At 43.5% G+C, this 16287-nt stretch overlaps 1 protein-coding gene across 1 annotated transcript in view; it reads left to right on the top strand.

The window, feature by feature from the left end:
* Nucleotides 1–1110: 1110 nt before the first annotated feature.
* FGF6 (fibroblast growth factor 6) overlaps nt 1111–16287 on the top strand; it is a 107276-nt gene continuing 92099 nt past the window's right edge. The window contains exons 1-2 of the mRNA XM_078673964.1: nt 1111–1453; nt 2104–2207. Coding sequence (XP_078530090.1) covers nt 1111–1453; nt 2104–2207 — 447 coding nt within the window. The remainder of the gene's footprint in view (nt 1454–2103; nt 2208–16287) is intronic.

Here is a 16287-nt window from a genome sequence, read left to right as displayed (position 1 = left end):
CTATCTAAAGTTAAATAAAAGCTTTTTTTCAATCTGGTGGCCTCTCGGTAGCCTGTGCTATGGCAGCAATCTCAGTCCACGGAGCAAACTGCAGATGGCAGCAATCTCAGTCCACGGAGCAAACTGCAGTTTGCTGTCATGAACCCTCCAGCACGGTTACATTGGGAGGATTCCAGTTGAAAACATAGAGGCAGTCGGGAGCTCAAAGGGTGATCAGAAATTAGTGCATACATGTGTTTCTGAAAACGTGCAGTATTTTTCAAAACACACATTGCGCAATTAGATGCATGGGGAATTTGTACATTATGTGATTTAAATAGGCTAAAGGAAAAAAAGACGTACTTGAAAGTAATACCTGGAGTCTGTATTTGTTTTTTATGGTGTACGCCAATGTAGAGTTTTGCTAGGCATGAATCTGAACAGCAGTGAATAATATTTTAAAGAATTACAAAGTTGCACAAGTGTTCCAAATGATTCCCGATTCCTTAACAGTACTGCCTATGCGAGCTAATGAAGGCTCTCTGAGCGGCAGGCTGCGTAGGAAGGGCCAGCAGGATTACCATAGCTCGCTGGTGAGGCTCAGAACTTTTTTTACACCTCCTACTCTAAATAAGGAAGCTGCTTGCAAAGCATATGACCGTCCAACCAATTTGGACCCTGGGAGGCCCCTGTCAGTAGTCACTGCACGCTGCCCAATGAAACTTCACTCCTCGTGTCTTGCAGGGCTGCATTCATCAGCTCCAAGCAAACTTGACACAGCAGGTTAGTGTTACAGCTCTTGCTCCACAGCTGAAGTACCTCTGGCAAGTTACTGGTGTCAGGATGATGCTAAGGAGTGGGACGGCTTTTCAACTGTATAGATAGATCACACAAATATATCCCGGCTGCCCACGAGAGAGCACGAGCTACAAAACATGGTCCCCAGCACTTGGAGCTTTGCTGGTCTCTTTCTGTTCTCCACCAAACTGCTCCCAGGCTTTAGTTTCATGTCAGCAATCCCTATCTGCCTTCCAAAAATAAGCCCAGGCCGCCATGCAGAAGGGAGGAAAACAAGAAGGGCGGTATTTTTAGGGTCATTAATTCTGACCACGTGCCCAGAAGGTGAACCGGATGGCCGTTGCACAAAGGCTACTCATTACTATGTCCTGCGGAGCCAGCATTCACTGGACGTTGCCCACTTTTGTTCTCCTCTGCTTTCTGGCTGGGATTGTTTCGACATACCCGCTTCCGAGTCGAGCTAATGGGACCTTTCTAGATGGAGGATGGGGGTCTATGTTTTCCAGATCCCTTGCCGAGATGGCAGCCGCAGAGAAGTCGGATGTGAACTGGGAGAAGGACTATTTGCTGGGAATCAAGCGAATGCGGAGGCTTTACTGCAACGTGGGCATTGGATTTCACCTTCAGATCCTCCCAGATGGAAGGATCAGCGGTGTCCATAGCGAAAACCAATACAGTGAGTACCACCCAGAAATACCCTAGCATCCATGTTGTCTAGTAGTAGAACTGGGATCCTTAATGCATGGATGGTACAAATGTCGTAGCTTCTTGGCATTGAGTGACACCAGATCTGTTTGTTTTTTGGAATGCCCTCAGATCTGTGAGCACTGGAAATATCCAGGCTGAGGGAGGCATGCCATGAATGCTTGGACAGAATTAGATGCCAACTTATTTTTACACGGCTGCCCTTTACAGTGCTATAATCCAGGAGCAGTTTGCAAAGTTTCTCTGTGGCACAGTTTTGCACATTCCAGGTGCTTTTCTTGTTGAATGACCCGTTGTCGCTATCATCCGGCCCAAAATAGTTGGCTTTGCAATTTAAGAATTTGTTTTGCGTGGTACTAATTGATGTATCACATGTCTAGTCTAACGCACGAGCCGTACTGAGGATTTTGCTTCAATATTGCTTCTAATGTTCGATGGTTGCTTTAAGAAGCCTGTGATAGCTTCAGGGTTGAGGAGGTTACCACACACTGCAGCCAGTTACCGTTTTGCATGAGCTGGCTTGTATGACGTGCTGTAGGCACATTGAAGACTATGTTCAAAGGAAATGCCATCGTGTGAAGGTGCAATGCATGACATTAAATGTGCCTTTTCTTTACCTAGGTCTGTTAGAAATATCAACCGTAGAACGAGGTGTTGTTAGTTTGTTTGGTGTGAAAAGTGAACGTTTTGTAGCAATGAACAACAAAGGGAGATTATATGCCGCAGTAAGTATACAATTCCTCTTTTCGAGTTTTTAAATTAAATGTTATTTCCGTGTGCTTGTCTCGCCATTACAATGCTTAGCATGGTTGTGATTTCACTGTGCAGAAAGTTCTTATTGTAAACTGCCGGATTAGTACATTTATTTAAGTACATTTACTGCAGTAAAATGTGGTGCAATTGAAAACTATAAAGAGGTGGGGAGCTTAGCTTGTGTGCTGTTTGATAAAAACGTGTAACAGCTTTCAAAGCAATGCAGATATTGTTCAGCGCAGCATGCATGTACCTTTCTCCTGGCATGCAACCCGCAGTGGCCGCATATTGAACTGCAAGTTTAACCCTACTGAGTACATAGGGATCTGATTATTTGTATTCAGTAATTATTTGGTGGTATTTGTTGGATCATGTGAAAAGTTTTGAGTTTGTGGTATTTTGATTTTGTTACGCTATTTGAAATAGCGCTGCCAACAATGTAAACATATTCTAGGGTGGTAACACAAGCACTGCACAATTTATCTCCTACAACTTTGTATCCAAATGAGGCCTCCTAATATCAGTGGTCCCAATCGGTTTATTATGCGAGGCAGCAGCATTAATGCCATGCCTCATTTTCCCAAACCTCAAAGACCCAAATGCCAAAACTGAACTGTGGCACAGGGACGTCTGCAGATTTCTTGTTGGGCTGTTAACCTGTTGGTTGGTTTTGCTGTTACAGGGGAATGATGCTTTGTGTATGGCGGAAAATCGTGGAGCAAAAACGCACTGATTGTTATTTTCTTTCATAATAATTTTGTGGAAGTAACCATAATTCTCTCAGTCTCCAAACACTCATAGAGTGGGTGTTGTTGGGTGCACATTGGGGCTGGTTTGACAACATTCTTCACAGTTTATCTCTCCCTGGTAAATCCCAAAAACCCGAGGGTTGAGATACCAAGGAATATGTCAAATCTAATATGTGTTCTGATTTCAGGAGTGGTTGCAGCCTATAGCTGCTGACCTAAGAAGTGGGGATCCAGGCTTGAGTTCTGACCTCGGCTCAGCATCTTGTGGTTCTAGGTGAACCACTCAATTTCCCAATAGAGGCCTGGTTCTCATGTAAATTGCTCTAATGCCCTTGGGCCATGTTTGTGCTATATAAAGTAGCAAAAAATAAAGAAATAATACAAGCACACTCGCCTCACTCAGGCACCATTTGTTTTCAGTCATTTATCATACCAACGTTTGATGACATTTGGGCAATCTTGCTTTCTTAACCTATCACCCGTTGCATTTTGGTACTTGTAGAGTTGTCACTGAGATTACCTAGGTTACATTCAGTAGAAGGATTTTAGACGAGAATGATTCTAAAGAGATGAATGGCCAGATGCCTTCCAACATCATCATGCATATCTTTCTCATTGTTGGACTTGGCCCTTTTTGGCTAAAATTCCGTACACTTTTTTTCCCCCCAGACCTTTTTTCTAGCATGGTGTTGCCAACTTCGATGCTTTGGGCACTTTGCCAATGCTAATCAGTGCCAAAGTGCAAGTGCTCTCTGTGTAAAGTGTAATGGTAATTGGTTGTCCATGATTGGTATTGCCTTACTAGTAAAGTCCCTAGTAAAGTGCACTATGTGTGCCAGGGCTGGTAATGCAAATGCTACTACTGGGCCTGCAGCACTAATTGTGCCACCCACACAAGTAGCCTTAAAGAAAGAACTCAGGCCTGCCACTGCAGTGCCTGTGCCTGTGCCATGTTGTTCTGACAAGTGCACCCACTTGTTAGACTTTACCCTTCCCTTTTTATACACATCAGACACCACTATGGTAGGCCCAAGGTACCCCCTGGGCAGGGTGCAGTGTATGTGAAAGGTAGAACATGTACTGAGGTGTGTACCATGTCCTGACAGTGAAATACTCTCCATTTAGTTATTCACTGTTGAAAGGCCATCTTGCCCATAGGACAGAATGGGGGAGTCTGTGTTATGTTTCCAGCCTATCTTCCCAAAGGCTTAAGACGGAGAGGTGAAGTTTAGTATGCCTGAACTCACAATTCAATTACACATCTTTTTGTGAAGGTGGTTTTTGCATTGTGTGTTTAGAAACCACTCTTTTAGAAGTGGCTGGGTTTTTGTGATCTAACATTTCTGTGTGTCTCTGCCTGGTTGGGAATTGACTGTCTGGATCTGAAAGTGATAGGATCTGGGGGATGTCTTGACCCAGGGGAGTGTAGAGGGGGGGAGTAGCCCCTGGAGGTGAAGAGGCCTGGCCTGCAGCCATAAAACAATGGCTCCATCCCCTGCTGAGTGATTAAGTATCCAGACCCCCACTATCAAAGGAATAAGATGTCACTGGCAGGGAGACACCCAGAACTGGTTTAGACAGGAAGAGCATTCTTCTCCTACATTGTGATAGTGGCTATTTGGACTATTATTCTGCCTTCAAGGAAGTGTTTTCATTGGAATGCGCAACACAATATTTTCTTCTGAAAAGTACACTTAAGCATTACAATGTTTGTTTCTTACAATGTTTGTCATATTCAATTGTGTATGTCCTATATGTACTCTATATTTAAAGCAATCATTGTTTTTCAAGGAAAATGGCAAAGCTAGTCAGGCAGGATGTCATCTGATAAAACACATTTGTGAATGTAACACATTTAAACAGCTTTAGTAAATCCCTGTGTTTACATGAATTAGGACCATAAAGACAAACGATTGGCTTTGCCAGTGGTTGTTTGTCTTTTTCAGTCTCTCTCTTTTAATATCATTATTGATATGAAAGAAAATAAATAAAAAAATACATATATTTAACCCCAAGTATGACCATCAATATGCCCAGACACACAGGGATATTCTAAATACTGCTAGCTTTGCCATTAATGCAGAAGGGGCGAAAACAGATAGGGTTTCTGTACATTTATTGACAATGCTTTGCGAAAACACAGCACATGACTACATTTCTCTCACTGCAATGTTGACATGTTTCTAAGATTCCAACTGGTCGGGAATATAGCAATCCCAATGAACATAAATCGAAATGACAGTCAATAAATCATAGGGATGTGAATCTGGTGAATAATAAGCATGGGTTTCTGCTTCCTTAGAATTAAACAATCATGGCTAAGCGGAGAGAGGTTTTTGTCATCATGGAATGCATGTATAATTCATTTTATTTGGTTTATACATCTTATGTTCAGAAGCCGGATAGTGCTAGATGAAGTTTACATTATTTTATGTTTTAATACAATGGTTGGGATTTTAGATATTCTGTCATTGGCAGTTTTACATAACTATTTGTACAGACAAAGGTTCAGAGGTGGGTGGGTGGCCCTTTAGCTATAGTGCCCGCTTCTTCAGGGGAATATTATTGTGGCCACTTGCATTGTGACGGGCAAACAGAAGGCATTAAATTGAAGCTCTGCGCACGAGAAGTGGCTCCGACCATACTAGTCTTCCACGGTGGCTACACCACAGATTCTTCAGTGACATTTCCGCTATTCTTTGTTTCTCTTTATTTTATTTATGTTAGAGGTGCAGGTTAAGTTAGATTTTTGTAGCCGATAATTCGAGAATGTGTATATACCATTTGGCTGTGTCGCAAGGGGCTTAGAATTCAGAGGCAACCTGCATTATAGTGTCTTTCTTCAGAGTGTGCACGTGCCTGCATCTGTGTGCACACGTAAAATCACTCATGCAACATGCCTCGGACATGCAGGCTTCGAGAGTGTGCTGGCCTGTGGGTATGTGTGATTTCTTTTTCTGCCCAGAGTTGTTGTTGGAAAATGTCACAAGAAGAGCATTATTATAAAATGCTGCACCACCAGATATTTGTCCTATGCAAACCTCTATTGTCCTTTTCCCTCTGTCATGGAGTGTGCCAAGTAATGTACTGCCTGCCAATGCTGAGACCAAAGGTCGGTGAACACTTTAACACTGCATCAATGTGCTTCCGTGTGCACAAGCACCGTCAGGTCCTTACTGTGTTCCCACCCTTCTCTTTGGATTCATCAGGGAGCAGGCTGATGTAAAAATAAAATCCCTCGGGAGGTGCAGTCACATACAGGCACATGCATGAAAGGATTTTGCGATCGCAAACGGTGCGAATCGCAAAAATTGGCCGTTTGCGATCGCAACATCTGCTTTTGGAATGCATGAAGGGTGAAGACCCTCGCAATTTGAGAATTCGCAAATATTTGCGAATTATCAAATTGCGATTGCATTTAAGGAATCGCATTTTGCGATTACTTAAATGCAATGCATGAAACTTTAAAAAATTGCGATTTCGCAATTAGGGGGAGCAAATTACCATGAGGTTGAACCTCATGGTAATTTGCGAAAACTTTGAAAAATGCACTTTTGTGTATTTTTCAAAGTTTCATGTTGTGCACATACATGCCCTTAGGGCATGTGTGTGCACAACATATGTGTACAGATTGATTTCAGGGGTGCAACAGGGTGTCCTTTGGACACCCCTGCACCCTTGAAATCGCATTCTCAATTTGCGATTCGCTAATTGGACCATTCTCATGCAGGTCTTGTCACTGGTACTCGCCCTGGGCTCCAGTTAAGATACAAACTCCTCCCACTAATACTATTGCCACTGCTTCGCATTTTAATGGGGGATTGATCAACGCTCGATCTATGGGCTGCCATAGTCAGGAAATAAATGACCTTATTTTAGAATTAAAGTTAGACTGTCTCTTCATAACCGAGACATGGCTGACAGAGAACAGTAACCCTGACCTAGCGGTTGCTCTTCCACCTAGCTATTCTGTCTTCCGACAGGATAGATTGAAAGGGAAGGGTGGAGGAGTAGCGTTGGTGCTTAAAAACCACATAAAATGCCACACCTTCAACTTAGCTCACTAAAAGGAGGAAAAGGACTGGGTTTCTCCATTAAGTTAAATGAATCCTCCTCTTTTTCAGGAGGCTTGATTTACCGCCCCTCAGGCAGTGCTACAGTGTTTTTAGACTCACTTAATGACTCTCTCTGCTACCCACACTTTACACTTCTGGGTGATTTTAATTTACAACTGGAATCCACATCTGACACACATGCATTGAATTTTCTTCAGACTCTAGAAATCTTTAACCTCCAGCAAATAGTTACACAGCCCACCCATCAAGCTGGTCACACCCTTGACGGAATATGCACTAACCTCCCCCTTCTGGAGACTCAGACTCCCGTCCCACAAATCTGGTCAGACCATTGCTTGATTCCCTTTCACATTAAGTTTCCACGGCCCCAACTACCAGTAAAACGTAGTCAAAATCTAGTGAACCATGTCAACTGGACACTAGTAGAGGATAACATTAAGCTCAACCCTATCGTTAAAGCACTTATCCCTAATATGTCTGGAGATGTTGTACAGGACTCCAAATGTTTCCACACCTGGATACGACAGGAGATCAAGGCTCGGGTACCACCTAAACGTCCCCAGGGAAAGGGGAAAAGTGGGAAGATAAATGCCCCGTGGTTCACACCTGAGCTAGCAAAAGTCCACCTACTATGCAAAAAAAGAGAACGTAGCTGGCGTAAAACTTATGACCCCACAGATAGAAGCCTATACATTCAGCAGAGGAAAACCTACCTCAATGCCATCAAAATAGCTACGAAGAACTTCTACATTAATGCCATCAATGCAGCCAAGCAAAAACAAAAAACGGTGTTCTCCATCGTCAAGTCATTTACTCATCCAAGAGTCTTACAGCCGGAAATCCCACCATCCTTAGAGCTCTGCAACCGGATTGCGGACTTCTTTGAGGAAACAATCTCATTAATGCAAAAGGACTTCCAACCACCATGTCGAGCCCAGCCCTCCATCCCATCGGACTGTGGAGAGAATCCGACGGGTTGTATTAGAGCCTTTACTCCGGCTACACTTTTCCATACTCGGGAAGCTATCCTGACATGTAAATCAGGTGCCCCTTCTGATTCATGCCCCCCTCGAATCCTCCATCAATTAATTGAGGTTGTCAATCCCATCAATAACGCGATTGTAAATGCTTCCCTGAATTCAGGGGTTGTGCCTAGTGAATGTAAACAAGCAATCGTGAAACCTCTCATGAAAAAAACAAATAAATCTCCCACAGACCTTGCAAATTTACGCCTGATCTCACTCCTCCCGGTCCTGGGTAAGATCACCGAACAAATGGTCCACAGAGAACTAAAAAGCTAAGTAGAAACGCACCATATCCTCCATCCTCAGCAATCGGGTTTCCGTTCACACCACTCTACGGAAACGGCTTTGATTGAACTCACCGATTCCATAAAACTATTGCAGGACGAAGGGAAGAACGCCGTCTTGATCTTAATAGATCTCACGGCGGCGTTCGATACCATCTCCCACCCCATACTGATAGATAGACTTAGAGACATAGGAATTACAGACGTAGCACTAGACTGGATAATCTCCTTTTTGACAGACAGATTCCAATCTGTCTCCCTGGGCCCTTTCCTTTCTAAGGAAAAAAAGGTACAGTCTGGAGTCCCTCAGCGCTCAATATTAAGCCCGTTACTGTTCAATATCTACATGATCCCCCTCCTCTCCTTAATTGAGTCATACGGCATATTAGTGACATCATATGCCGATGACACTCAGCTTATTGTCCCCCTGGAGAATAACTCCACAGATGCTGAGCAGAATTTAAGGAAGTGTTTGAGGGATGTCTTCTGCTGGATGGATCGGAACCACCTTAAATGTAACACCAATAAGACAGAAATTCTTCCCATGGGGAAAAATCCCCAATTCTGTCCCAGCAAATGGTGGCCTGAGGACTCACCTGCACCCCCTCAAGCTGTGGTATCAGCAAGAAATCTGGGCGTCTTATTTGACGCCGAATTTTCCTTCGACCAGAACCTTAGGAATGTTGCAGGAAGCTGTTTCAACATTATCAAATCCTTGAAAAAGTTTTTTGACTTTCTCCCCACAGACTCAAGAAAGGCAGTGGCAGTGGCCTTAATTCTTGCACGTCTTGACTACTGCAATGGATTGATGGCAGGCGTTAAAAAAAAAAGCCACTCTCAAAAAGCTTCAAGGCGTGCAGCACGCAGCGGCCAGACTTGTTCTCAAGCTACCCAGGAGATCGTCAGCTCCGGCCGCCCTGAAAATCCTCCATTGGCTGCCACTACACAAAAGAATACTGTTTAAAATCCTAGTCATAGCCTTCCGTGCATTCAATCGCACAGGCCCGACCTACCTTATCAGACGATTCCCTCACTATAATCCTCCTAGGACTTTAAGATCCTCAGGCCAAAACTTGATTAAGCTGCCGAAATTCACCTACAAAACTAAAGGAGGCAAGACTTTATCCTTCTTGTCTTCCAAAGCCTGGAATACAATACCCAATAATCTCAGATCCTTAACTCAGGAAAACCAGTTCAGAAAGCAACTCAAAACATGGATCTACTTCCTTCCAGATGATTATGTAATGACTTTCATCTAGTCTCCTAATCCTAACTTTTGCACACTGTCTATTTAGCGCCAGAATGCTCCTTTCGGAGCGATAGTTGCGCTTTAGAAATACATAATACAAATGCAAATATAAATACAAATAATTGCTAATCGCAAATTGAGAATGTCTTCCCATTCATTCCTATGGGCCTTTAGGCCCATAAGAATGAATGGGGAGGTATTCCTTAATTGCGACTCGCAATTTGCGAGTCGCAATTAAGGAATATTAAGAAATCGCAATTTATTTAGCGATTTCTTGATGCATTGCATTTTGAAATTCCTTAATTGCGATTCCTTATTTTTCGCAATTAAGGAATCGCAAAAAGCAATATTGATGCATGTGCCTGATAGAGCGGATGCCCCCCAACGCCGCCGTTGACTTGAAGGTTCCTGGTAGTAGGCAGTTTGAAATTACCCTTACACAAACCAAGGCTTCAGCTCAAGTCTACCTTCCTGGCAGGCTCCTAATGCTCCCACAGCCTCTTGAGATGATGCAAAACGTAGATATTGCAGCAGAAAATGTTCTGCATTGATAACCGATACTTCCCTCTATTGCATGGGAGCATCTCTTTGAAGACAAGGAGTGCCTATGGAGTTCCAACTCTGAAACCTCCCACACAGTGCCCAGATGGTTCTTGGTTGCACAGGGGCTTCATGTCTTTTTAACGAAGGTTTCCAAGGGATCACACTCTCTTTGTCCTTCAGAGGCTCCTTGAGTTAACGAGAAAAGCTATTGCTCATATAGCTTTCTGTATAACTTCGTTGTTAACCTTAACTATATGTGGCAAGATGAGGTGTAGGGATAAAAATGAAGCAGTGAAGCAGAGCTTTGACTGGTAGACAGCATCACATCTGATATTTCCCAATCTGTTTTAAGTGAAACAGTGGCGGCTCCTCTGCTATGGCGGAGGAGTGTCGCCTCACTGCTTTTAAGCAGTGCAAATAAAGGAAACATAAAATGAAAATGACTTTGAGTTATTTTCATTTTATGTTTCTGTGCTGCTTTGTGGGCAGGCGGGCGGGGCTGCTCTGCTCGCAGGGCAGGGGAAGAGTGGTTTGCCCACTTCTAAGTGCGCATGACTGTTTAGCCTGCACTCTGGCAGTGGTGCCCAGGCCCCATTCCCTGGCTGAGTGTGGAACCACAACGCTCATACCAATTGCAACGCTGCATTGTAAGTGTTCATTTAATATATATATATATATATATATATATATATATATGTGTATATATATATATATATATATATATATATATATATATATATACATTGTTCCCCCCGTGCCCGCCTCACCGCCCACCAGCCTTGCTAGCTGCCACTGAAGTGGAAAACATTTTGTTTAGATATTTGTGGTGCCAGACGGTATGGAATATCCAAATTTTAGAAAGTTGAGGTCCAGCTTACAATATAGTCAGAACCATGGCCGCAGTTTATAAGATGTGCTTCTATATTACCATGAAAGTGAGAAGATTGTCCAGTATGAGCTATTCACAGGCAGCACAGCCTTATGGTCAGCCACAAGAAGGGAAGGGGTTTTTAAATACTGGTTCGCAGAAAGTTCTCTGTCAAACCTGACACTCTCTTTAAATGTAGTTCAATTGACTACAATAACCAGACAATTCTGATAATAGCACTAAAAATCAGAATGATTTAAACTGTAAAATGTTCTACTTTTGCTTAATTAATATAAAACCAGGAAGGGACGATTTAAATGATCTACTCTTTCGAGATGATCACGGTCTGGCATAACCCAACACTGCCCTGTCTTGTAAATTAAGTTCTGACTATTTCCTACAAAGCATTCATTACCCACCCGTGTGAACTACACTAGTGGTTAGTATTGCTCTGATGTAGAGGTTGTCGGATTGCTGAGGGTGTCATTTTGCAGGAGGGTAATGCTGCAGGTTTGAGGGATGCTGCTGAGGAGCTGGTGTCATAGTGGTGGGGACTATTGCCACAGTCACATCCATTGCATACATGATTTATGGAGCCCTGAGGTCTGGTATTTCAGTGCAATACGTTTGTGCTGCAATATTGGAAAAGGTAATGCAGTTCTAACTAGGCAGCACCGGCAGGCAATCTTTCAACACTGCTTACATAATGTACATGTTGTGCGAATCACATTCTTTCTAAAGCCAAATTCCCTTCACTAAATAACCTGCGTACTCTATACACGAGAGAGTTTAAGATCTCACCTTCTTGACCCAAGAACACTAATGAGCTCTGTTCTTAAACCATGCACAGTTTCTTAATTTATATGGCAATTCTAATCTTAAAAGAACTCATCAAAGCCCACGTCCTTCTTACTAGAGTTACTTTCATACACACCAGCTAAATCAAAACAGAATTCTCATAAACAACCTCTAGGTAAAGCATTATAAATGCGTATTGTCACAGTCACTGGGTAAAGAACATCACATTGTTGACAGAATGCAGACAATTCTAAAACTTACGGAAATGCACAGAGGTTCAGCTCTTGACAAACAAAAAAGAATGCACTTGGAATTTGAACTATGAAGAGTAGTGCAGATGCTGGTATTGTCCAGTTTGGGCCACATAGTCTGTGTTGACACTGCTTCCTAATTCTGGCTTTCCCAAATGGAAAATACACCATGCATCGACCCTGCGTCAGGCGCTCTCGCTCAGCTCCCATCTTGATCATGTTACACTAAACAACTCTCCAGGCCCATGTGTCTTCATGGTGTGTGCCAAGCCAGCAGCTGAGACCCTAGACTACAAGATGAGGCCCCTCAAATTATTGCAAGAAAAGTTCGTGATGACGTCAGCAGCTTGACCACACGACGTTTGGAATTATATTCATAACGAGGGAAAGAATATTACTTTCCAATTCAGCTAGTAACTTTTATACATAAATAAGAAACATTAGCTAAGCCAGTAGGTCTGGCTTTGGAGGGCTGGTACTATAGTTTATGTATATATTTTTTTTTACTTTTAATCCAAGAATGTGCCACGAAAAAAAGAAACCTATACAAAACACCTCATGGATGCATCAACATTTTACATTTAAAAAACATTCACTGATGTGGCTCTCTAACTATAGATTTTTTAAATATTAGCCTTCCAGTTATGCCATGCATTTTATTATTATTAATAATAATATTTAAGAAGGAAACAAGAAAAATACCTAGCTAACCAAGCACTCACATCACAGGCAGCTACAATGTCACAATGCCACCTAAACATTGTATATCTCCAGAAAGCGGATAGTTAATGAATCCCCATTAAACTGGCACCCGAAGTGCAGGGAAAATAAATAGCTTCTATTTAAAATTAAAATATAAAAAAATAACTAAAATGAAAACGTACACTTGGAGGTTTATCACTGAAGATAAATTATACTTTTTTTGGTAGGCCTGAACAATGTACACAGGCTTTGTGCATTCACTCAAAGTGAAGGGAAAAGCTTAAAAGTGGATTAAGTGCGGTGACCCATTGCCCCATACTGTTTGTTTTGGTGGGTGGAAGCAAAATGTGAATAACAATTTAATAGACCAACGGATGAAGCCTGCTGATGAAAAAGCAACACTCTAGTGAGACAGCTAAAGCTGTATCAAAGGCAGACCTCAAAGTAATAAGTAGGCCTCTTAAACGCTACCTTGTGCAATAGAATTCATTGGGATTGCATAGTGTTTTTTTCTGGACATTTAAATCTCTAACTTCACATGTCTAGTTAGACGTTTTACTATTTCAGGTATTATCTGACGATACTGGTATTTTGAGGCTTCTGTGAAGAAATTGTTAAATGAGTGACGTTTTGTGCCAATAATGATATTCTTTTTAAAATATAAAAGATCAAAAAACAAACATAGCAAAAAGGCCTTGATTTCTAACTTAACAATTTTCCAAGCAACAGCTGCAAGACATAAAATATCTGATGAAACGTATGCATTTCTGAGCGCTTAGAACCCAGATTGAATTTCCAAGAGGCCATTTATCTACCATTTCAATGTAACTAGGTGTGTGGGAAGTTGCAAAGCCACCACGTTTGTAATTTTGGGCCTGTAAGTTTTAAGAAAGAAAAAAGGGAGCAGCTTTAGCAGCCATTTTCTTTAGCAGGTTGCCGCTGTTCAGAATATGTGCCATACTCGAATCCCTCCGCCTTGCAGTAACATTAATGAACAAGTAACTTACCATTGGTAACGCATTATCTGGTAGAGACTCTAGCTGAAGATTACTTAGCTTTGAATTTCCCAGATGTCGGGCTGGATCCAGAACATTTTGCTGAGCAATACCCCTTTGAGCGATGTCGGATGACTCCATCCGTCCCGCGTCACGTCGTTGGCGTTGTTAGCATCAGTTATGATGTTGCAGTGCCTACTTAGGTGCCATCCATTCGTGCAGACGTAAGTACTTTTTATTTTTTCCATGCCAGAAGCTCAGAGCCACAAAGTAACTGATGTGGTTGTCTGCAAAACTAGGGCCCTGAAAGGAGGAACAACCCTAGCCTTACAATATCAGTCTGCAAGGCGGGGAGGCATGGGTGGGGCTGTAAGGACTTTGCAGCTAGATAGAGTCACTACCAGCTAATGCATTACCAAAGGTAATTAACTTGTTCATCTGATAGAGACTTCTAGCTGAGGATTTCCTACCTTTGAATCAGATAACCGAGCCATATTATCCCTGCGGTGGGTTGTGGACTCACATTCTCTACTAAAAAGTCTTGCAGGACCAAACGGGCATAATGTCCATCCTTGCGCAACTCAGACAAAACAGAAGTCCTCATCTTAGGTACATCCCCCTCTGCATGGGACGACTCCTGGTGGCCGGAAGCCCTCGGAAAAGCACCCATCCCGACAGACCACGCACGGAACCTAGGCGTCATCCTGGATTCTTCACTCTCAATGAACAGACAAGTCAGCGCCGTTTCCTCTTCCTGCTTCAACATTCTTCGCATGCTCAGAAAAACATTTCGCTGGATCCCCTCCGATACAAGGAAAACAGTCACCCACGCTCTGATCACGAGCCGACTGGACTACGGAAACACCCTCTACGCAGGTACCACCGCAAAACTCCAGAAGAAACTCCAACGAATCCAAAACGCCTCAGCCAGGCTCATATTAGACCTCCCACGCAACGAACACATCTCTGGTCACCTTAAAGACCTCCACTGGCTACCCGTCAATAAGAGGATCACTTTCCGACTGCTCACCCACGCACACAAATCACTCTATGACATCGGACCAGATTGCCTCAACTCACGACTGTCCTTCTACACCCCCTCCCGCCAACTACGTTCTTCCAACCAAGCCCTCGCCACTGTACCTCGCATCAACAAGACCACCATGGGAGGCAGATCCTTTTCATACCTGGCTGCTAAAACATGGAACTCACTCCCCGCTTACCTTCGCCTTACCCAGAACCACCTAGCGTTCAGAAAGCAACTTAAAACGTGGATATTTGACAAGTAATCCTCCTCCCCTTCCTAAGCGCCTTGAAACCCTCTGGGTATGTAGTGCGCTATACAAATCCTATGACTTGACTTGACTTGACTTGACCATCCAGACAGTAATGTTTTCCAAACGTCTGCAAAGATGCCCACGTTGCTGCCTGACAAATATCTTGGACTGGGACACCCCGAGCCAAGGCAGTAGTTGCAGCCTTTCCCCTGCTGGAATGGGCCCTTAATCCATCAGGGGGCTGCTTCTTTGCCAAGGCATAACAGATCTTGAGGCAGAGAACGACCCAGCGAGAGATGGTCCTTTTCTGCACGGCCCTTTCCTTCTTTGCACCTACCTACCCCACAAAGAGTTGGTCATTCCCTGGAAACTCTTTTGTGCAGTCAAGGTAGAACGGCAACTCTCTTTTTGGATCCAGCTGGTGGAGAGGCTCCTCTTCCTTAGAGGGATGTGGGGAGCACAGAAGGTGGGCAAAGTGATGGGGTAACCAAGATGGCATGGGATCACAACCTTTGGCATGAAGGATGCCCTGGTGCGAAGCACTACCTTGTACGGAAAGAACAAGAGATAAGGAGGCAAGCAAGATAACGCCAGCAACTCACTCACCCGCGGGCCGAAGTAATCGCTACTAAGGCTGTTTTAATGGTCAACAGCCGTAGGGGACAATTGCACAAAGGCTCAAAGGGAGCGCATATCAGATAGGTAAGGACCAAATTAAGGTTCCACTGTGGCATAACAAAGAGCGTGGGTGGAAACAAGTGAGCCAGCTCTTTTAGAAATCTATTTACAAAAGCAGACTAAAAGAGAGAGGGCTGGTCTGGCAGCCGCAAAAAAACAGACAGAGCAGAAAGGTAACCCTTGAGAGTTCCCAAGGCAGAGCACTGCTGGGCAAGGGTTAGAAAGAATAAAAGGACATACAGTATAATACAAATATCTGCCAATGGCAAGCATATACCATCTTAGTGGAGGGCTACCTGCCTGCAAGAATAACGTTACAGACTTTGGGAGGAAGCTCGAAAGCTATCAACGCTCAATCTCCACGCATGGAGAACCCTACCCTGCTGCTGTGACAGAAGATCCTCCAGAAGGGTCAGCCTGATCGGAGGATCGATACTGATTCTCAGAGGCTCTGGATGTCAGACTCTCCTTGCCCAGTCCAGAGCCACAAGAATGACTTGGGCCTGGTCGCTCCTGATCTTCTTCAGAAGCCTGGGCAGGAGTGGTATGGGCAGAAA

The sequence above is a fragment of the Lissotriton helveticus genome, chromosome 1_1 (genome assembly GCF_964261635.1).
Source record: "Lissotriton helveticus chromosome 1_1, aLisHel1.1, whole genome shotgun sequence".
Lineage (NCBI taxonomy): Eukaryota > Metazoa > Chordata > Amphibia > Caudata > Salamandridae > Lissotriton > Lissotriton helveticus.
The sequence above is the reverse complement of the archived record's forward strand: the minus strand, read 5'-3'. Positions and strand labels throughout refer to the sequence as shown.